At 41.0% G+C, this 23738-nt stretch overlaps 1 protein-coding gene across 1 annotated transcript; it reads left to right on the top strand.

Moving 5' to 3' along the window:
* The first annotated feature begins 1598 nt into the window (after nucleotides 1-1598).
* On the top strand, nucleotides 1599-23233 carry podxl2 (podocalyxin-like 2). The gene is made up of 13 exons (XM_084348598.1): nucleotides 1599-2020; nucleotides 9377-9705; nucleotides 9901-10237; nucleotides 10932-11041; nucleotides 12172-12379; nucleotides 13449-13625; nucleotides 13806-14050; nucleotides 14156-14230; nucleotides 15984-16140; nucleotides 16947-17008; nucleotides 17100-17279; nucleotides 17389-17556; nucleotides 17677-23233. Exons 1-13 carry the CDS (start codon nucleotides 1969-1971, stop codon nucleotides 17734-17736), a joined length of 2160 nt encoding a protein of 719 aa, XP_084204724.1. The 5' UTR covers nucleotides 1599-1968; the 3' UTR covers nucleotides 17737-23233.
* Nucleotides 23234-23738: the final 505 nt, after the last annotated feature.

Here is a 23738-nt window from a genome sequence, read left to right as displayed (position 1 = left end):
GCAAAGTGCAGTAGATTAAACAGCTGAATTAATTAGGAAACCTTAATGGACAAATGTCCAACCTGGAAAAAAGTAATTTTTGGTAGATTTCAAAATGTTTAAACCCTTTTTTATTTATTCTTAATTACCCCAAGGATCAAAATGATATCTTGATCTACAATAATTCATCATAATTTGAGCATATACAGTATTGTAGAGTACTTGAGAACAATTTTGAGGAACTATTTCTATTTTCTGCTACTTTATACTTCCACTCCACTACTTTTTGAAAACAAATATTTTACTTTTTAATCCACTGCATTGGAGCCAAAATAGCACATTTTTAAAGTCAATTTGTATTGTCAGCACTCAGATAAAGGAAGAAAATTCTAACCTGTTTTCTATAATCAGAACACACAGTAGTCTATACATACCTGTAAATATATGTATAATTTACTTTTACCATTAGATATTTTTATGGGTGACTGACTTTTTTTTTTGTTTGTTTGTTATTGAACTTTTTATCTGAAGAAAAATAAGTTGTACATGTTGCGCTTAAGTTTGTATACATGCCATTAAGTCTTATCATCCAAGTAGATAATGAAAAAAAATAGATAAATAATTAAAAAAAATTAATTAATTATGACTTTGACTTTTTAACACCACTATGTTTTACTCAAGTATTTGTATGTCTGAGTACTTTTGACAATACTGCAGGAAAATAAAGCTGTAAAAAAAGAAATGCAGTGGAGTAAAAACTACTATACTACTACTACTTCCCTTTAAAATTTAGCAGAGTTGAAGTAGCCTGTAAAGTAAGAGAAAATGGGAATACTCAAGTATGAGTACCTCAAAATTGTACTTAAGTACATGTTGGCTACGGACTTCTACCACTGGCAAATGTTAGCATGCTATCATGCTAAACTTACACTTACCATAGTAAACATGGTAGCATTTTACCTGATAAAGCACCCAGAACATGCTAACAGTGCCTTGAAGTCTCAAATGTATCTAAACAAACTCGAATATTTACGAGGAACAAGTGAACGCAGCAGCAATACACCAGTGTTGTTCAGCTGTAGCGACACCTGGTGGCCACCAGCGGGACAACAAGCATAACCGGACTGTGACTGAACGCAGTATAAGGTAATTTAGCCTAATGGAGAAAAAAATACATCATTTAACTTTAAAATTTAGTGGAGTGGAAGTAGCCTGTAAAGTAGCAGAAAATATAAATACTCAAGTGAAGTACAAGTATCTCAAAACTGTACTTGAGGCTACTTTTAACTACTGGCAAATGTTAGCATGCTAATGTAGCCGCGACGTTGTCCGTCATTTCTTCAGTCTGTTACAGTAAAACGCTAAACTAACACCGAACACGGTCATTATACCTGCTAAATATTAAGGTGATAGCATTGTCATTGACGACATGTTAGCATGTTGGTGTTAGCATTTAGAAAAAAAGCACCGCAGCAGCTAAAAACAGCTTCACAGAGCCTCAAAGTTACATTACATTTATCTAAAAGTAAAACTGTATTGTCAACATTTATCTTAGTTTAACTATATTCTTGTATATTTATGTATGTTTTTACACAGTGTCTTGTGCCTGGGTATTATTTTACGAGGGGTACCTGAACGCAGCAGCAGTGATCCAGAGCGGAGTCCGTCAGCAGCGGCGACATCTAGCGGCCACCAGCGGGAACAACAGGCAGCTCCCGGGCGGGTTACTTCCAGCGTCGGTGGTGCAGCAGAGCAGATCCTGTCTGACCGCAGCTCAGTCCGCACACACCGCCTGTGTGTCTGTCCGTCCGTCCGTCCGTCCGTCCGTCTGTCTGTAGGGGCACCGCAGGCAGTCAGTCAGTGAAGCCCGCACAGAGACGGCTCAGCCCCGCCATGAGCACGGTGCTTTCCTGACGGCCTCCATTCACATCCGAGAGCGCATCTGCAGCTGAATCTGCGAGATCTGTCCACTCAGAGGAGGAGGGAGGGATGCTGAGCACTGCAGCAGACATGCCGGGCCCGCTCCACATCACACTGATCGGTGAGTCTTTTTTATACATTCACATCTATTTATTTATATCAGCCAGCCTTGGACACAAACAGCTACACTGGGCTTGTTTTTACAGGATACACATATTTTTTTTTTTACAACAACAACACAAGCCTTTAAAATGTAGCCCTACACCAGATGAATCTTCTGAGACTTTGAAAAATACCACACATTGTAAAGTCACTCCTGAGCAGCACACACACGTTTTTAACTCCACATGAGAAGCTGTGATGCTGCAGGATTAACGGTGTTGTCAGTGAGGATTTCATGAATCGGCTCCTGTAAATGAACCGTTCAGGTTAGAAATTCTGCAAAGTGGATCCACAGTGGAGCCACGGGCTGGCAGTGTGTGGGAGGCGCGCAGTGCACTTAAATCAGCAGACACACACTGCAGTGTCTGACACACACACACACACACACACACACACACACATAGGACCTGCTGCTGAGCAGGAGACATGCATGAAGAGTAGTGATCTTCATCATCGTCACCGTCACATAGAAATGAGTGGAGTGATCAACGTTAGCAGCAGTTTTTGCTTTGTCATGATACATCTATTGATTATGTGATGGATCAAAACAAGGCTCACCCGCCAGAGAAATGTCCGAACAGACACCAGAGACATAGAAACATTTAATTTTACGTGTTATTGAGGCTTTTTGTGTCGATGATTAGTTTGATTTTCGATCTCCAGACATTATGATCCATCTGCTTCAATGAATTCTCCACACAGAAATACTAAATCCCTTCATTTCATTTCAATTTGACTTGTTTGTTTTGCCTAAAAGCAGTTGTATTTGGAAGACGAACACTCTGATAATTGATAATGATAATACATTCATCATAATTTGATGAATCGAAACAATACTTGATGTTTTGATGACATCCAGAACCCTCCACTTGTAGATGTTTTGGCTGTAAAATGTTAAAATGATGTCTTTAAATGTCATTTTTTGTCAGATCAACAGTCTGAATCCTAAAGATATTCAGTTCAAGATGATGTTACAAGAAACAAAACAGGAAAAGCAGGAAAATGTCTCATTAGAGAAGCTAGAAACAGTGTTTTTTCTTTATAAATTGCTTAAATTATTTATCATTTATCAAAATTAGGGCTGCAGTCTTGCCAGAAAATTGTAAAAATAGCACAAAGGGAGGTATTTAGATTGCTTGTTTTATTCCACCATCGGTCCAGAAGTGAAATCTAATCAGTTTACCATCACATGTGACGAAGAAAAGCATCAATACATCACGTTTGAGACGCTGGGATCAGTGATTTCTCTTGCAAGTTACCAAAATTAGGGCTGCAGTTGGTTATTTTCATTTAATTATTGTCTAATCTACTGATTATTTTCTCAATTTCTCAAGAAAGTATTAAAAACAGCACAGAGTGATGTGTTCAGACGGCTCGTTTTATCCGACCATCAGTCTGAAAGCCACCATCACGTGACAGAAGCATCAAATCATCACATCTGAGGTCCGTGACTGTTTTCATGTTTCCTCTTGCTGATTCACTTTCTGTCGATTGACTAATGGATTCATCGTCTCAGCACTAATGATGATTATAGATCAGCGGCAGGATAAAAATCTGCCCTCTAATGAAGCTCCAGTCTTTCCTGTGGTCGTCTCTGGTGGTTGCTGTTTTCTCTCTGAAGCTCCTCCTGGTGAATTATGGAGGTTCAGCTCTGTGAAGACTGTTTCACTTCTACGGTCTAAACTTGGCGCTCTCGCTCTCGGATGTACCTTTTCATAAAACATTTAGGAGAAATCTACCAAATGGAGGCTTTGTTAGGGGAAAAAAGAGGAGCTAACAGGGTGAGGAAGAGGATGGTGAGTTGTCAGTCGGGGGGTGAAGGGGATTTGGGGGGAGGATCCCAGCCGAACATAAGCTGCTCTGAGGGGTGTTAAAGCACGGAGGGAGGGGGCTTTAGGGGCAACACCCCTCCTCCTCAACATACTGTACACAAAATTAAATGGACTACTGATCAGTATCTTGCTCACGGATACTTCAGCATGCAGCCTAGGATTCGAACCAGCCACCGTCCAATTACTGGGCAGCATGCTCTACCTTCTGAGCTACAGCTGCCGTGAAACAACAGGGACAACACTGTGGCTATGCCACCAGATTTTTATTGACTGTGTGGACTGACACTGAAGGCTTTCTGCAGTGTTTGGGGAAATTTATAGCCACTCTGAGGCTATTTTTAATCAGTCAGGTCCACAGCCACAGACACAGACCCACAAAAACAGGCGTGTATACTCATAATACAGCAGAGAACGAGTGCTGCCAGCATTAGTGTCGCTGTAAAACAACTGACGAATAACGCAGAAACACAAACTGAAACCATAACGAACTATAAACTCAAAGTAGGCTACATTTTGTAGGCTAAAATATCACATTCGATTAATTTCGGCACCGATTTGGTGGGATGAGTCATCAAAATGATTATAACGTTTCACAGGGAAAGAAATAGAGACTTAGACACAGAAATATAACTTTCTTAGGGAGCGATGTTAGCTTAAAATATAACTGTAATATAACCTTTAACTGAGACATTGTAGTCGTTTGTATAAATTAAATTCTGGACATTTTAGCATCCAAATAAAGTGATTTATTGACACTTAACTCTGAAATTCAATCTGGTTTTTTTTTAACACAGAAGTGAGTGAGTGTTCTGTCCAGAGGAGCTCAGTCGATAATGTTTTTCCTCTCATGTCTCAAAGGAATCGTTGATGTAAATCATCACAGTCGAGCCGAGTTAACACCAACCGGGCCGTGTGCAGTTCACTGGGTATTGACGAACAGTTGTCTGCTTTCCACTGTCATTTTTTTTAAGTCAAGAACAGATTTTTCTGTCGCTCTGCACCTGTAATCTCAGGTTCAGTGTGGTTTGGTGAACTTTGGAGGGTATCTCCTTTCCAGCACCTGTTCATCTGCCGCCTCGTTGAGCTCAGCATGGAGCTTATCTGTGTTAAGCTGATAAGGCTAACTCAGCTGTTCAGTCCCTCCTGCTGGATGGACTCTGGAAGATTTTTTTCTTTTTGAAGTAATTACGCTGTAAAGTTACCTTTGTAGACACAAATTTCCAAGGTCGCTGTGTAGATGTGGAACTGAGGTGTGCAGTCTAAAGAGGGCTGAGCTTTTATGTGTGTCGTCATCTCATCGAGAGTCGGTGATGGAAGAAGAACTCAAAATATAAGAAGAAGAAGCAAAACTGCAGAGTAAAATATATTTAAAAGTCACAAAAGCGAAAGCGCTCATTATGCAGAATGGCCTGTTTTAGATTAACATGTATTATCCTATATTATTGGATTATAATTCAGGGCTCAGATTATGTTTTTTCAGCGCTGTCCCCAGAACCATCCACATTAACATAATCATAATTTATTAGTTCATTTCATAGAGTGGTGTAGGGCGGCATATTTCTGTTCACCCTGGTTCCTTCGACAAAATGCCCTTCACAGAAGTGTCTTACTACTAGTCACTATACACGTTTTCTATAAACCGATAAATGTACAAGTTGTAGATACTAGTTTGTAACTAAAGTCGGCCTGTAAAGACGGACTAGTGAGTAGATGAGTCTCCTGTTCGCTGTGATGACGTTTAATGTCCCCGACAACCTCTGCAGCCTCATTTAGACACTGTGTCAACAGTTGTTAGCTGCGTTAGCTCCATTAGCTTCGTTTAAGCACATACACACCTGTGTAACAATATATTCCAAAAACAAATGCATTTCTTTGGCGTCTATATCCAATCATATTTTCTTCGTGTGCTCATGTAGGCTTGAACCAACTAATTTAATCAATAATATCATGATCCACCCATCAATCAATCAGTCTCTAGCTTTTAGCAGCACAAAGCTTAGATTCATTAGTAAGCTGGCTGACATGGTTTGTTGTTGGTGGGTCTTTGGGTATTCGGCACTTCAAACACTTTGTTTCCCCTGAAATACCGTGGTTACTGGCCAGCTGGCTTGAATTAAACATTAAACAGTGAACAAAAATGGAAAAGAAAGAAAAAAAAAAAAATCTCATTAGCTGATAAATGCTCCAGTATGTTCACCAGCTGGTCTCTAACTGTCTTTGTCTGCTGCTCAGGTGGTGTTTAGAGAGCGTTTTAGAGCCTTTCCTCTGAAAAGCAGCTGCTGCCTGCAGCCACGCTGATGACAACAGTGAGAGCGAACCACAACATCCAAAATAATTAGCTGAAAGATGCTAAAACGGTCCCGTAGAGCTGCATTACAGTCAGGTGATGAATCACTCGGAGTGACTCCTTTCATATTACAGACACATTTTGCCCCCTTGTCAATACAGAAGTATTGATCTGTGCAGTGGTTTTTCACCACCACTGCATTAGTCGTACTGCTCTGTACTTCTGAAATATATCTCTCGGGCATTTGGCACAATAGTGCGGCATCAGGAAGCTTCATAAAGTGAGAGTGAGGTGAAAGCTACATCAGCACAAACAAAGCAAATTTTTTTTACACCCTCTTCTGACTTTAATGGACACGACGAGTCTCAACATTGACTTCTCCGTTCTTCAACCGATATCCAAAGATTGATTGGATCGATGAGTGAGTAGGAGCCAGATGTTTACGCTATTTTCTAGCATAGTTTTCTGATTCTGGACTCAGCTGAGCTCTTTTCATCATCCTGGTGTTGTTACTTTAATAACGTGCACTAGTTATATGAGGACAGTGCCGACTTTAGGAAGGAGAGAGAGGAATTAAAACAACCACAGCACTTCTCCTCTGGATGATGGATCTCTTATCTGTCTCTTCTCCTGTCCTCCTCTTCATCCCTCCTCCTCCTCCTCTCACCCTCCTTGGACCTGTTCTGTTCTGTGGACCAGTCATCCACAGAGAGCAGTGGAGCAGGCAGGACATTTTTACAGGCCACTGGTTTTTATACTAAGCACTTTCTAAAGGTGAACTACAAGTCTGCCCTGATCATCTCAGGAGATATTAGTGTTTGACTTGACATGTTTGTGTTGTACCTTCAAGGATAAGGCAGTTGATATTCTGTGTTTGTTGTTATTGTCCACGAATCTGATGAAAATACCCAAACTAACAGTGAATTGGTCCGACTAGCTGCTATCTGTGTGCTGTAGCCCTGCAGTGAACACCAAGTACAGCTGAGGCTGATGGGTATTTCATTAGTTTTGCAGGTATTTGGGCATAAAACAAAGCATTAATTTTAAAAAATAACAGATTTATCAGGAGAAGGCAAGAAGCCATCTTATACGACGGTCCTCCTGCACAATGTGTCACTCAGTCCGCCATGCTCAGATTTTGAAAAACAATTAACAGGCGTGTTTTTACCTGACAATGTCTTGCCGGCCTGATCGAACCTTATGTTGGGCCAACTTTGGTCCGCTGGCCCGTACAGGAAATGTCAGAGGATCGCTGAAGTCAGTAGGATTGCTCCATTTATGACCATGAAAGTCTGTTCAAAATGTCGTCGCCATCCATCAGATAGTTGCTGAGACATTTCAGCAACATTTCCTTCCATAAAGCCCAGAGCTGACGTGGCTACGAACATATCATTGCATTGTGTATTAATTCAATTTACTACTGTTTGAGTCACATTTTTACTGAAAGCTACAGGGCCCAGCTGTTCTAGGAAGCTACTGAAGCTTTTTTTAAATAATGAAATAAGACATTTGTGAAATATTTGCACCTTTTAGTAGCAATAAATTATCTTTATGCTCACGACTACCAACACGACGCCACATCACCGCTGACCCAGAGTGCATATCTCTTTACACAGTGCAGCTGTACACCTGTTTCCTTTAGCCTCGGGGTTTAGTCAATTTATGAGACACATCAACATGTCACTGCAGCAACATAACAACTTAATAACATAGCAACGTAACAATACGTCCCTTTGTGGCCTGAAGAGTCTCCAAAAATATAGCTGACCCTTTATATTTGCTCTAATTCATGAAGTGAAGTTGATTTTTTTTTACTTATTTTATGGCAGTCCATCCTTTAGAGTGTTGACCACAAACATGATTTAGCTCATTTAAAAAACATTTTACATGTACAGGCTTTTAACTGCCTACAACGTCGTGTGAAAGAGGAAGTTTTCAACCTTATGTTTTAGTAGCAGCTTCATATGAGAGTGTCAGATATCGCTGTGTCACTGAGCTGCAGGGCAGAGACTCGAATCAATCAGCGGATTGACATGAAATTTTATTTAACACCCTCAGGATGAATGCAATCACTGAATCACCGTTTGAAGATTTTAATCCTCAGTGTGTCTTGAAAATGGTTTAAGTGCCGTGTCATTGCGATGTTTCATTCATTGCTGAAGCTTTACTTTATTGTGTTGTACTGAAACAACTGTGGGATGGTTTCACGTGAGACATTTATGATTCTTTCAGGATGAAATCTTTAACTTTTACTGATTTACTGAGACACAAATAGGACACAATTAATAAACAGTGTATTCTGCATCTGTTGATGAGCAGCAGCCATCTTGGTTTTTGAGGTTGGAGTCAAATATCCGACTTCAGGGGGGCGTTCAAGTTCAAACAGAGCGCATCGTTAAGCATTGTCATTTTCAGCATTGCTGGCATAAGCGTTTAGCTTAAAGCACTGCCGAGCTGCTAGCACGACTGTACTGGTCTCTTAGACTTGCTTAATCCTCACGAAACTTTTTTGACTTAAAAGTTCAAACTGTCAAGAAGAAAGCTCCTCCGGCGGCCGTCAGCTCAGCTACTTTACACACTTCTTTATGAAACCATTCAGTCAGCAGGAAGGAGCTGGTGGATACGTGTCATCTTAAGACCGTGGGGCTTTGTAGCGATGGAGAGCTTAACATGCCGCAGACGTGTTTGAGACATGACGACATGTTGATATCATAATCTGCTCAGTCAGCCCCTGATGTCAGACGGCCATCTGTGGTCCCAGACAGAGAGCACTATGGGATACGCGAGGGGGAGACGGGAGTGAGGGCGCCGCCTCTCAGCCGGTTGACAGGGATTAGTGATGGACGGATGGACGTATAGATGGATAAGAATGAGTGAATGAGCTAATGAATGAACAACTACGGGAGTCAATGATGGATCTGTGAACTCTTGAATGAGTTCATGAACCAATAAACAGATGAAGGAATGAATTAGACAAATTTAAAGACAAAATAAAAGTGCTTGTTGCTTATTTGTTATCGTTCTTTGAATATATATCCTATTTTAGAAGTTTTTGATGTTTCTGTATCCTGTTGAATCCTTAAACCTCTGCTGACAATCTGATTTCCTCAGAGAGCTCATTAAAACTTAATTTCAGACTAAAATATTGGCTCACAGCAGAATCATCTTCAAAGTGTTTTGTCTCTCTTTCCCGCAGCTCTCCTGTCGAGCTGCGACGCCTTCAGACTGGGTTCGTCCCAGCGCGTCATACCGCTCAGTCCTCCGGTGGCCCGTCTGTTCCAGGATGAAGGCCCAGCCCAGTCGCACTTCATCCAGGAGTTAGTCAGGACCAAACGCCACTCAGTCCAAGAGTTGGTGCGAGCCCAGCCTAATTTGGTTCATGATATGGGCCGACCAGAGATACATGAGACATCCCGTTCCCAGGCCAAGATGGACACCGCTAACTCCTCCCAGTTAAACCCACCGTCGCCGGCCAGGACCCGGCCTGCTGTGGATGAAAGTGTAAATGTGGAAGACGAGATGGAGGTGAGGATGAGTCAAAGGTGATGCCATTTTCTGGGTTAAACTTTAAACACACTGGTGATGAAAATGCATCTTTCTGCCACCAACATTGCTGTGGGTCGATGCCTGCATCTGTATGAGTCTCTAAGTTAAGTAATAAGATCAGTTTGTTATTGTCAATCAGTCAGACCGTCTCACCAAATATCTTTCTACTTTCAGCGCATGGTTCATCTGGTGCTTCCCCAGGATCCAGAAAGCTACAGGGAACAACCAGACTCCACTGACCCAGAGAGGGAGCTCGTCGGTGGGCCTGGAGCCGGCGATGCCTCCCTGGAGGCCTCGGGCTTCTACGGGACGGACATGGAGGACAGAGACAGGGGAGAGGAAGGAGGAGAAGACCGAGAGAGAAGAGGAGGAGAGGACGAGTGGGAGAGAGAAATGGGAGAGGACCAAGAGAGGAGAGGGGGAGAGGAAGAAGAGAGGGGAGGAGAAGATGTTCATGTGCTGGATGTCTCAGAGGCCAACCACACAACCCCAGACCTGGATGCTCTGATTGGTGAGTAGAAACGATTCTCCCTGCAGAACATGATACAGCCTCAGGCAGCCATTTTGATGATCTCAGCACTCCGAACGTTACTCCAGGATTTGGTCACATATGCAAACTTTTGGGAAGACCTGCTGTTATCCAGCAGGAGGTTGCATGTTCAATGACATTTTCTGAGATGTCTGCTGTCTGCTGCCTGCAGTGATACAATATTTGCCCGGGGCAAAAACCAGAGAGTCAACATTAAATCCAACATTTCTACAGACTGTTGCTGCTCCACCGTGCTCCTCTTGTTTGCAGGTCAAACACTACATCTGCTGGATTTGGCCGGCTCAGTCTGGAGATGTTGGGTTTAAATGTTAATTTCACTCAAGGCAAACATTGACTCAGAGCAGACAGACATCTGTGAGATTGCCAAAAATACCTGTGAAGATGAAATCTGCTGCTGGATAACAGCTAAAAATAAAATGTTTTGAGTGGCTTTATGGAGGCAATTGTTTTTATTTTCGTAAGATGGTGACAGCACCAAAACCTTTAAAACCTTAATTATTTTGTTAACGTTCAGCTGTATATCTCCTGTGAGTGTCCTGTCAAAACCTCATGACAGCAGTAGAGAGAAGAATGGCTGACAGGAGGTCTGTTTATGAGAAGTTATCACACTGACACACACACATGTGTTTCTGACATGTGTCTTTGTGTCACACAGGCTACAGCCCGTCTTTCCACCCCTCCAGCTCACAGCAGCCCAGTATCTCCTCCCCAGCCGAGCTGCACGATTCTGGGCTACAGGAGCATCGTGCAGCCCCGGTCCTGGAGGTGAGGACGGATAAAAGATGCCTTGATATGGACGCAGATATATTATGTTTTATTTGTTAGGGTTGGATATTTGAGCAGCAGTTATGTAGTTTAATTTTCTTACAAAAAGGTGGGACAGATTGCACCTGAGCGTCACAGATATGACACCCGACCAAGCCTCAGTCATTGTTCTACATTTTGACAGATATAAGCCACTGTTTTTTCTCAATGACAAATACAAGGCAAAATATAAAAATCCCAGCATGTATGACAGCCCATACTGCTGTTGTGATTTCATTTCTAGTCCATCTGTAGCAAAGTGAAGTCGATTTTTAACCCATCACACCAGAGACTTGCTTAAAAAAAGATGCTTGTGGGATCATCCAACAGCGTCTGAAACCGCTTCCTACACACTTGTGCAATGTTGTAATGAAGCATGCTGCTTTCAACCATTTCTGTAACTTTCCACAAAAGTCAATCCAACAAATACATCCAATGCAGACAGCCAGGTGTATGAAGGTGAGAAAGACGGCAGGATTTGAACATTTCCTTTTGTCATTATTGTGGAAAAACAGCTTTTTATGCAATCAGCTCTACAGACCGGAGCAGGAATCCTGCACACAGCCATACATTGTTCAAAGTGTTTTTTCAGGTATAAAGTAAATATGCTTCAAGGTCTCTTCTTTTCCTTTCCACATAATTACTTCCTGTATTTTTCAGCATACAAACAAGTTCACTGCCTTCGATGAGAGACTGTCTCACAGAGTGTTTTTCATGATTTGGTTAAAAGGTGGACCCCCCGCTGTGTCGAAGTTTGCAGCATGAAAAAAGAGAAATCCTCAGCTGCAGTTGGGCTTTAATTGGATGGCAGTAGATGAGATGTAATCCAGGGGCTCACCTACTAACCCTCCGCTGGAAGGTTTAATTAGTCTTTAACTGCTTTGTGTGATTAGTCAGTGTCTTGTTGGGCAAATGACTCAGCAGAGAAACTTCTGCGTACAGCCCAGACAAACTCCACCAATCAGAAGGTCAGGATCACAAAGCTCTGAGGAGGGCACGGTGATATATGAAGGTCAGATGAATGTTTCCTTTTTTAAAATCAACTCAGAGCCTCTCTCATCTGATATATGGTCTTAATGTCTATCATACAGGTGGGCCCCTTAGAGCGAGAGCTGTGGGAGGCAGAGGGGGAGGAAGATGGTCACTCCAGCGGCTATGGAGGCCTCCACCCCTCCATCACTACAACCAGAACTACATCCACTGCTACTCCTCCTGCTGCTGGAGGAGACACTGTGGGAACTGCCACACCTGAGACTGACACAGGCACAGACTTCGGACTGCTGGGAACTTATACGAAAGGTACGAGCCAGTTTGATCTTGTTCTCTGTTCATATGGCTCACATGACTGTAGACTCTTGCCTTGTTTAACTAAATATAGCACAAAAAGTAAGGAAATTTGTGTTTGGTAGATTATTTCTTTGTTGTAACGATGCTTCTTGGGAATAAATCTCATACAGTTGGAAAGCCTGTTTATTTCCCTTTTAAAATGGTGCCACATTTGTAAGGAATATGCATTTGTGGGAAATTTGCCAAATCGGGCTGGTGACCAGCATGAGGAGGAGGTGCCAGGCTGTTGTGGCTGTGTATGGTTCTTCCACACGCTACTGAAGCTCCTGTTTGTTAAATTAATAAATTGTTAAATTGCCAAGATGTCTTGTTTCTTCGGACTTCAATCATCCAATCCACCACACAACACCAAACAAGAGTCAATAGCAGAATAAGCTGTTTGGCAGAGAAGAATTGGCAAATTTTTCAGCCCACATACTCAGCTCTGCTGCTCATACCAGAAATGCATGTTCCTTACAAATGTGGCACCATTTAAAAGGGAAATAAACAGGATTTCCAACGGTATAAGATTTATTCCCAAGAAGCATCGTTACAACAAAGAAATAATCTACCTAACACAAATTTCCTTACTTTTTGTGCTATGTCTACATGTGTCAGAAACACAACACAGTCATGAATTAAACCCAAAGCAAAAGTTAATATTCATTACTGTTTTAGACGGTGCTTGAAGTGGAAAAAAACAAGTTATTCCCCTGCACATGTCGGTGGGGAATAGGTAGCCTGGCGGAAGCTCATTCCTCTGGCCAATTCTGCTCCACTGCTCTTTTCTGATCACACACAAATCATGAATTCATTACACGTAGCCTTTTATGTGTTCCTGGAAAAGCAGGATGTTGCTTCCTCTGCAAAAATGAAGTTTAAAAGGTCCATGGTCCTGTATGATGATCTGTGGGGAGGGGTTTCAGCTTGTGTGTCTGCTCATCTCTGAGGGAATAATAGGCTACGTAAAAACACAATCGCAAACAGCAGTGACACTATTTCTAACAGATGCTTTTGTTTTACATCTGGTGTGTCGCTGCAGATGAGACAGAGGATGAAGAGACAGAGAGGGAGGAGGAAGAGGAAGAAACTGGCCTGGCACACAAAGGTGTGTTTTCCCAGAATCCCACTGTGCCAGAGGTCGGCATGGCTCCCAGCAGAGAGCCTCTGCAGCCCAGCGTGGAGGAAGAGGAGGAACAGGGCGAACATGAGTTCAAAGGTGAGAATACTCTTTAAATGTGACTGTGATGAGAGGCTGGTGTCTTTTTATAGCCTTTGAAAAGTGAAAAAGTGTGACGAATGGATTAAACTCTAACGTTAGCTGCAATTCACTTGAGCAGAACATTAAAGAATTAATAATAAATTCATTATAAACTGATTTGTTTTGTTTTTGTTTCAGGAGCTGGACTGAACGACAGAAGCGAAGAGGTGGAGGAGGAGAGGTGGGGAAAGATGGAGAAAGAGGAAACAAGAATCAGGCCCATCAGCCCGCTCACCACAGAACCCTCCACCACCATTGGCTTCACCGACTCCTCCTGGGATTGGACCACGCCCCTGCCGGCCCAGAGGTCAGAGGTCAGGGCAGGTGGAGTCACTGAGGTCTTTGTACCAGGCCATGATTTTGATGATATGGAGGAGCACCAGGTACATTTACACACAAACATAAATACACTCACACAGGATGAGTCTAAATCTGAGGATTTAAATATTCACATTACTGCTCAGAGGAACTAACTGTGAATCTTTCAGGTGGTGTGTGTTGACTGGAGCGAGCTGACTGGACGAGGCTACGTCATCCTCAACATGACGCAAAACTTGAATTGTGTAAGTACAAGGATTATCACACTTCCACCTTTGGATGTGGTTTGACAAGGCTTTGTAGGACCCAGTCTATTTCAGGCACACTTCCTCCATAAAAGTCTAAAAATGTCTGGGTAGGAGCACTTCCTGGAGTCCAGTTGAATTTATCAGAGGTGCTCTTGTGATGGGGATACACACAGACATAAAAATCACAAGAAAGCTCCAAGGCACCCTCTTTTTTTAAACAATTAAAATGCCTTTCTTGTCCCGGCGCGGTCATGTAAGACCTTAAACTGACCTCTGACACATTTTGGTTTTGACTTCCTGACATAGGCTTGACGCCAAAATGCCACATTATTACAAAAAAGGCATTTTTATTAATTTTTTTAAAAGAGTGTGTGTTAGAGTTAGTGTTACACCGGTGCTTTCTCACTTCACTCTTCACTCCCACAGTGAGATGACCAGTGTTGGGTAACTCATTACGTTACAAGATTACTGCCATTAAAAAGTACCTCATTACATTACTGTGTTATCTACTGAGAAAGTAACACGTTAGAGTACTTCAGAGTTACTAAAAATTACAGTAAAACCTCCTTGCGACTCGCTGCGCGTGTCGGTTATATTGTCCAGACGGCGTGCAGCCAACTGTACGTGTACCTTTGAATGTAATGACTCTACCGTCATTTTGTAGCCTCCTTTACAGCCAACTATGAGTGCTGACATAGAAACCTTACAAGCACAAATACGATGGAAGTGCATGGGTTTTATTTATATTTATTTTATTTTTTCAAAACACATTCCTACAGACAAGCTATATAAGTGCATTTAGGCTTTTCAAGCACACAGACTCACACAGACAATGTTCTGTTCTCTCCAGTTTACTTTACTTCAAAGTAGTGATTATAACACAGAAGAAGAAGTTTTTCAAAATGTGTGTCTGACAGTCAGACGAGACTTCCAAGGCTAAAAAGCCTCTCCACGGGCACACTGGATGGCAGCCATTTCTTTCCAGTAACGGCTTACTTAACTTACCCCCAACACTGGAGATGACACAGACATTTTTTGCCTAAAGATGAAAAAACAAATGTTTATAAAAAAGTGTGTTCACTCCGGTCTTTCTGCTGTTCTCTGCTACTAGCCAAATAAAGACAAGTTGAATCTCATTTGTGTCCTCAGTGTTGTGTCAATTTCCCCTGTGGTATCAAACATGATACCCAAATATCAATACTTTTTAAGGTATTAACAGAACTTCCAGTATTGTGACAACACCACGGTCAAGTGTGATTGTCTCCTGTCTTCATTTAATCTCAATATCTACATCATATCTATCTACATATCTATATCTACATATCTCTGTCATCCTGGTGTTGAACGCAGGTGTTATTTTGTCTTTGATGACAGCAGGAGCAACCAGACGTCTCTCCCACGCTGTCGGAGCCAGAATAAAAAGATGAAGGTGTTGTGTTGAGTTTTACAGACAGACATTACTGCTGGAGGCCGTCTGTTTTCGTGTGTGTGTGTGGTGGTGACGGCGGACAGACCTTGATCACAGCGTCTGCCGCCATTGTAGCAACACCAACACAATGACATCATAGTCTGTTTCTTTACAACAAGAAAATCATCCTGACGGCTTTTTATCTCTGAATTCATTTTTGTTTTCATGAGTAAAAGTGCGCTCTGGCTTCGGTATCAGACGAGTCTGTAGAGGAAAAACTGTTTAGATCTGCAGCGTAATCAAGTATTAACTTGCAGAAAAATGTGTGTGTGTGTGTGATAGGAGGAGTTTCGTGTGGACCAGGGCATCCTGCTGTTGAAGATCATGGAGCGAGTGTTTGCCCGAAGAATGAACAGCCCCGAGGGATCATGGGTACTTTACCTCAGCAAGCCGACACACCAACAGCACCAACTGCTGATGAACGTGGCATCTGAGCATGGTATACACACACACACACACACACACACATACACACACACACACACACAAAAGGATTGTATTTTTTACTCCACTACATTTATTTAACAAATTTAGTTACTAGTTACTTTGCAGATGAATAGTTAAATAATACAAGATATTATCAACAAATAAATGATGATGTGATGATACAGATGAAGATAAAACTTTATTGAGGGATCACCAGCTACTCTTTTTAGTTAAACCACCTTTACCAGCTTCAACATTAATACATCAAAAATGACAATACAACAATGAACATTATTCTCAAGTAAGCTATTCTGCACAATGAGTACTTTTACTTTTGTTCCTTTAAGTATATTTTGGTGAAACCCTCTGAGTACTTCTGAGGTTACCAACTCGGAAAGGAAAGCCTTCTTTTGACGTTCAAAATCAAGGACAGATGGGCTCAAAATTTAATGTAAATTTCGATGGTTAATCTTGTAACGTTTGAATTAGATCCTCTCTCATCTGGTCTGTGGTGGCAGCACAGTAAGAAAAAAAATGTTGAGACAGACTTCAGTAAGAAAATCAACCTGAAATAATAAAAGTCAACAGGGGACAAAAAGGATTTAAAAAGTGAGGGGGTAATATTTTTCACATAGGAAATAACAGGCACCTTAAACCTTTCCTCTAAATTCACAACGTTTATGCTCATCTTAACCTTGACTGCAGACTGCACCCTGAAACATGTGATAGTTGTCATAAAAGCAGCAGTTTAACTCGAGACGAGAGAGCTTCTTTTTGAATTTGTGTTAACGCTGTTCCACGTGTGTTGTTGTGTCTCAGGCGTGATCGGTACCAAGGATTTGCTGGGCATGCTGGGAGAGATCAGGAAAAGTTTGACTGAGGTACAATGTCCAATAACTTCTTTAATGATTTAGTGATGATATTATTCTTTCTTTTAACGACTCTGCGATTTGTGTTTATTTGCCGTATCAGGCCGGCATCGAGAACTACAGCGCAGCCAGTAGCTGCCAGTCTCGACCCAGTCAGACACGCAGCGACTACGGCAAACTGTTTGTGGTTCTGGTGATCATCGGCTCCATCTGCATGGTCATCATCACATCTGGATTCATTTACATCTGCTGGCAGAGACGCCTGCCTGCGACTAAGACTACGGTAAGTTAAACACACACACACACACACACACACACACACACACACACTCACGTATTGGTGCATAAATCAGGCGCACCCGTAACACATCAGCACTTTTTTTCCCTCGTAGTTTCGTGCTGAGGAACTTCACTTTGTGGAGAACGGTTGCCACGACAACCCCATGCTGGATGTGGCCAATGACAGCCAGCCGGAGATGCAGGAGAAGAAGCCGAGTACCAATGGGCTTGCAGGGGGAGGAGGAGGAGACGGAGGCGGGGAGGACAGCAATCGCTGGCAGGTGATTGGATAGTCCGAGCAGCCATGGCGGTGGTTTGGAAAAAATTTGATACGTTCAGAGGTAAATGTACTAACTTTACTCTGCCAGCATGAAGCCTCTCATCCTTTTTTTTTCCTTTAGGTGTTTGTCAATCAAGCAGCGACTGAGGAGGAAGAAGAGGAGCAGGACACACATCTCTGATGGACCAAGAGGAGAAAGAGACAGGTTATGAAGGAATGGCATCATTGATAGAGAGATGATGAAGTGGAGAGAGAAGAAGAAGGAGAAGAAATGCCAGTAGAAGAAATGAGGACAAAGAAAAAAAGTCTTTTGAGGAGAGAGGAGAGGCGAAGAAAGGAGGAAGAGGAAAAGAAAAAGGCTGAGTAATAGATGTATTGTCCAGTCGGAGTTAAGCTAGGATTGAGTCTAGGAGGAGTCACTGACATCATCATGGACATTAGACACTGGGGTATATGCTAAGGTTCAAAATGCTTCAAATTTAAGTCAATGGAAGGACAATAAAGTCACCAAACTCTTAAGATGTCCGCCTTTTACATAGTTAAAAAGTGGACTTCAGAGCTGCAACTTTACTTGATTTAACATGTCACCATTACATAAAACCTCCTCTGTTTAGTGTGCCTTATGCTTTTAGCTTTTTACTCAATTAAAACATGAAACCAGCAAAAAAAATCGTATCAAAAAGCACCTTTTCCCGCCTAATGTTTGAATGTAAAGGAGCTTTTTAAAGCTTGAAGCATTGACGGCTGCAACATTCGGAACGGCTGCCATTTTACTTCACATTAAACACACAGTATGAGATTTCTGCCACTTGGAGTCTCTCAGACAAAACAAATAACAAAAGGCTAATGATGCATTCAAGTGCTCCTTGGATGATCCCACTTCACAAGTACGGTAGTCGGTCTTCGGACTTTGGTGTGTTCATGTTGCGTTAGTATGTTGGAGCAGTTGTTTGCATTTTATCACTCAGAGCATTTAAACAACACATTGATGCTGTTTCCAGTATTTGAGTGACAAGGAAGAACAAAGGAAGCGGATCATGTAAGACATGACATATATTTCACATAATTGCATGTTACCATCAACCCAATGTTTACTTTCGTCCGCCATGTTTTAGCATCATGTGACGTCAACTCGACAACTCGTATACCAAAATTTTCTCAGATTATCGGGGTTGTTGCTCTGACTTGGGGTGTTCACGTGAATTTTCCCAGTCGGAAATATGTTTCTCCAATTATTCCAGCACCACATGAACGCACTATTAGTTTGTTGATGTTGTGAATTGGCGTGCGATTACGGGAGTTGCTTCCTTCATTGTGGAACAACCACCACTGTAGGTACAATTTGAGCAACAAGAGGGTGCAAAGGGCTACGACGCCATCGACAGGTGACCAAATCAAATGCATCATTACCCTGAATTCAACTTCTCTCTGGATGTGATATATTATATTTTGCCTCTAAACCATGAAACTACAATAATAGCAAACAATTCCCCAGGCTAAAACCAGGTATCTGCAGTCCTCTGCAGATTGATGGCATATAACTAACATTAAAAAGAAGACATACAAGAGCACATCAATACAGAATACAAAAAAAGCACAGACAAACACCAAAGCAATGACAAAACCACTACTCCAGATTGTGACAGCACTTTTGATTGTCCAGTAACCACGGTTTTATAAATTTGGAGAAAGAATCGAGAGATGTGATGTTCCTTAGTTCTTTACGTTCTGCTCGATAGGAGGTCCAAAGGTACTTCTGCAGTCTCGTCTACTACTCATCAGCTTCAGAGATGGTCGGTAGTTTCACCCCGATGTCTGAGTCCAGAGACAACAGTGACTCCTCTTAGCTCCTCCTCTGTATCACTGAACAGGAAGTTTAGCCTGTAGCAACTTTGAAAGTAAGGTTGTGGCACTTTATCGATTCCTCTTGGAAATAGTGACTATCATCATTGAAATGCTGCATCATGTTAAATGTATTACATACAGTGACTGAAATATCTCTATTTTGGAATGGTTGTAACTGCTGAGGATGTTTACTGTACAACCAGTCATGTGATTGCTAAACTTAGCGTCCTGTTAGCCTAATATGCTTTTTTTTTTTCAATCGTGTTGGAATGCCTGCTGTATGCTCCTGGCTAAATCTTGAGGCGATGACACATGGGCAACATTTAGAGGCCAAAAGCATGAACAAATAGCTAGTTAGAGTGTTGAAGTCAAGTCACCAAACCCCAAGTCCAAGTCGAGCCCCAAGTCTTCAACGTTTTAGTGTTACATTTTTAAAAACTGAGTAATGAAGAACGTTTTCAAGCTGCCTTGATCATATGTAAGTCACTATGATTACGAGTCACTTCGGACAGAACCGTAGTGACACAGAGGACACGTCCGAGTCACTACAGTTGACTCTAAATCACCACGTCGATGTCTGAGTCAGAAAAATCGTGTCCGCAACACTACGGTCAGGTCCGAAGTCATGTTCAAGTCAACACAGTCATGTTCGAGTCGCTACGTTCATGTCTGAATCAAAACATTAGTGTCCGAGTCATGTACAAGTCAGCGCGGCCGTGGTCGACCTACTACAGTCATATCCAAAGCTCGTGCTACAGTCACTACGGTCACGTCCTAGTTAATACGATCTTGCCCGAGTCCCTTTCAAGTGATTGTGTTTATGTCCAAGTCACTTCAGTCATGCTGTAGTCATGTCCGAGTCACCACGATCTCGTCTGAATCAATACATTAATGTCCAAGTTACTACGGTCGTATTTGACTAATAAAGTCATGTCAGAGTCATCATGATCACGTCCGAGTCAGTGTGTGAGTATCCAAGTCAGTATTTTATTTCATTTGAGTCACTACGCTCGTTTCGTGTCACTGTGTTCATGTCTGAGTCACTTCGACAATGTTTGAACCGCTACGATCGTGACTGACTAACCAACATTTAAGTCCAAATTAAGTTGGCATATGTGGGACTTGTACTGGGCTTGAGAAGTTCAGGGTGCCATAATTAAAATACTGGCTAGTTACCAAACTGTCATAGCTCATACAGTAATATCAGACACATCAGATGAATGGAAATAATTTGAGATATTTTTGTCTGATTCTCAGTAAGACAGGCTAGTTGACTCAAGTCACCGTTCACTTAACTGGAATGGAGACCGACGATTGCTAGCAGCGATATTCAAGTGTTGTGTTTGTTTACTTTTATTGTTTATTTTTAATGATTATTTTGTTGCTGCGGTCGTCAGTCTCCACTCCTGTTACAGGTAGTATTGCCCATCTGCATTTCATCAAGATGTTGCCTGTGTTTCAGCTCTTTTACTCTGACCTTTTTCTCGATGTAACAATACTGTATATGGCTTCACTATAAACTACGCTGATCGATATGCACTTTGCCAGCTAAGCAGGAAGCAGGACGTGCGGGGACTGACAGCTGTCCAATCCTGAATACTTTAAACGACTGCCTGCAATGTAGATGACCTCATACGATACAGAAAGACGACAGAATAGACGAGCATGTAGCTTTCAGCGCTGCAGAAAGCACCAATATAATGAAAACATACAGCTTCTGTTGCTTTTATTTGCTGAATGACTGAATGAGAGAGAAAAGTGTGATGGATACAGAAATCAAGTGCACAGATTCTGGTCATTGAAATGTGTTTTCTATTTAGAATCTATGTTTATGTTTATTTAAGAAGAGACAATCCACAATAATTAACAGAGGCACTTGGGTCCGTCATGTAAATGTACAAGATTTAGCTAAACGTTATAAAGAGTATTTTAACAAAACATTCAAGGGAAAATAAGTAAACAAGCACAGACAAAAGCACAGATGATAGCAAAACAGTAACATGAACAGGTTATGACAGCATGTTTGATTGTCCAGTAAGCACTGTTTTACAGATTTCAAGAAAGAGTCGAGCGATGTGATGTTGCTGAGTTCTTCTGAGTGTCCAAAGATTCATTTTTTATGGTGTTTTACAATCGCCTCTGGTCAGTAACTCTGGTAGATGATTTTGTTTGATGAAATTATTGAGCAAAGTTGGGTCAGACCATTAAAAAAAGGTTATTCACAGTAAAACATCTTCAAATTTGATCATGTTCTTCAAGTTTATTTTCTTAAATTTTGCCATTGGCACAATTTTTTTACAGTTTCAACCTAATTAAATGCATTAAAAAATTACACTGGACAAACCAAAGGTTTCCCCTTGCAGTTCATCAGGCAGAATTAAAGATAAATGTGTAAAAATGATGCCCGATCCAGGATATTTCCATTTCATAACAGCTAAATAAACATGGAGTCTTTTGTGGGACTATTTGATTCAGTAAATTGTTTAAACAAGCACATACCTGATATTGTCATTTAGTGTGATGAGTAAACTAAAGGGAAATCAAGGGCTTAAAGAGGTTCAGAATGGTTTATAGTTAAATTAAATATTACTTTTATTCAATGTTTTGATGGGCATTGATGTACAACTTAAAGCTCTTCTGGTTAAATTGTTCCTAATATGTCTAAATTTGCCAACTTGAATTTAATTCTGTTCTCAGCTTTTTTTTTTACTTGTGCTGAAAATGTGATTTTTATGCCTAAATATTAAAACTCATGCACTACTGATAGTCTTCTCCCTGCTACAGTATAACGTCTGGGTCCAGATCTTTATCTGTGTGTAATAATGAGTTTGTTAAGCAATTAGAGATATTGACCATTGACGCTGATAGTTCTTGTAGATATATGATCATATCGGCGTACATCTCATAAGTTATGGACAAACTTCAGGTAGGTCATTAATATACAAACTTTAAAAAAAACTGAGGACCGGAAGTTGAACCCTGAGGTACACCAACATGATTATCAACCATTTTCTGAGGTTTTATGGTCAACCAGAACATGTTTTTATTTCTGTAAGGTTTGATATTAATGGTTGATTTATGGTAAGTGAAAATTTTAACTTTGAAAAATTGATTAGGCTTTCTTTAAATCAAGAAAACCTGATCACACCTCCCTTGTCCAATTTAGCCTTAATATTTTGTAGAAGAAAATACTAGTTTGAGAAGGAAGTAGCATTAAAATGTGATATTATCTGCCTAGAGATCAATTTTTCTGCATCGTTTGATATTGCCAGAAGTAAACTGATGGGTCTGTATGATCACGTGTTCACCTGATTTGAACACTGGTGTAATTATTGCTGCTTCAAAGCACTTAGAAACACTATTTCAGTTGGTAATTTGACCACTTAGTATTTTTTTTCATTGGCGTGCCTCCTCATGGGTTTTTAATGAATATCGTGTCCATGCCATACAGTTCAGCCTTTGCCCTTGAACAATTACTTTGGAGTTGGTCACTGCTCTAAAAGTCAAAATGGGATCATCAGTATTTAGAGGAGTGACAGAGTAATTCAACGTAGGGAAACTCTAAGACTTTTTGTAGAATCGATTAAATAAGAATTAAATGCTGTTGCTACTTTACTTGGATCATGGGTCATATTTCTTTCTGTATTTAGTTCTGTTGTTTTAATTACTGATGTTAGATTTCCTTGTTAATTTATTTAAATGCTGACAGATTTCTTTGCCATTTCTCTTGGCTTCACTAACAGCATAACAGCATTTTGATCACATGCTGTCTCACTGTTTTGGTCGTCTGTGTAATAAGTTAAATGTGAGAAATAAAGTTTGGAGAAAATGGGTGTGGTTCTTTTTTGGTAATTGTTTGCTCCTGCAACCCTGAGTCTGATTATTTAACTTTAATTATGCATACATTCCATTCATCTTTACTAGTTTCAGTTAAGTTGATCAAAAAATACATTTAAAAAAAGACATCCCAGAGAAAAGAGAAGACAATTTATAGTTGAACAAGCCACAATTGAAGTTTGATTCAATATTCAGCAGGGAAGGTGATAAAAAATCTTTAAGAAAAGTAAGCAAACAACATTTACAAGCTTGCCAAGTGATTAAAATGCTGCGTGGACCCAAATTTGTCTTCAATACAGCCCACTCTCTCACTTTTATGAGCTGTGACTGTCAGAAAGAACAATAAAGTTTTCACAGGGACAATTTATTATATTGATTATTCATTATAAGATTTGATTGGACGGCTCTATTAATCCCCAGTGGGGAAACTTATGCCACTAAATCAACTCATAAAGACAACAAACATTACATTCACAGTATACAACAAATAAAATAACTCCA

The sequence above is a fragment of the Pagrus pagrus genome (assembly GCF_965226575.1).
Source record: "Pagrus pagrus genome assembly, chromosome: 3".
Classification (NCBI taxonomy): Eukaryota; Metazoa; Chordata; class Actinopteri; order Spariformes; family Sparidae; genus Pagrus; species Pagrus pagrus.
The sequence above is the reverse complement of the archived record's forward strand: the minus strand, read 5'-3'. Positions and strand labels throughout refer to the sequence as shown.

What these genes read in the sequence shown, in the direction of transcription:
- podxl2 (XM_084348598.1), top strand. Translation starts at nt 1,969, where the DNA reads ATGCTGAGCACTGCAGCAGACATGCCGGGCCCGCTCCACATCACACTG. An exon ending in GTGCAGCCCCGGTCCTGGAG is followed by an intron (nt 11,042 to 12,171) that starts GTGAGGACGGAT and finishes TCTATCATACAG; the next exon opens with GTGGGCCCCTTAGAGCGAGA. An exon ending in TGCCTGCGACTAAGACTACG is followed by an intron (nt 17,280 to 17,388) that starts GTAAGTTAAACA and finishes TTTCCCTCGTAG; the next exon opens with TTTCGTGCTGAGGAACTTCA.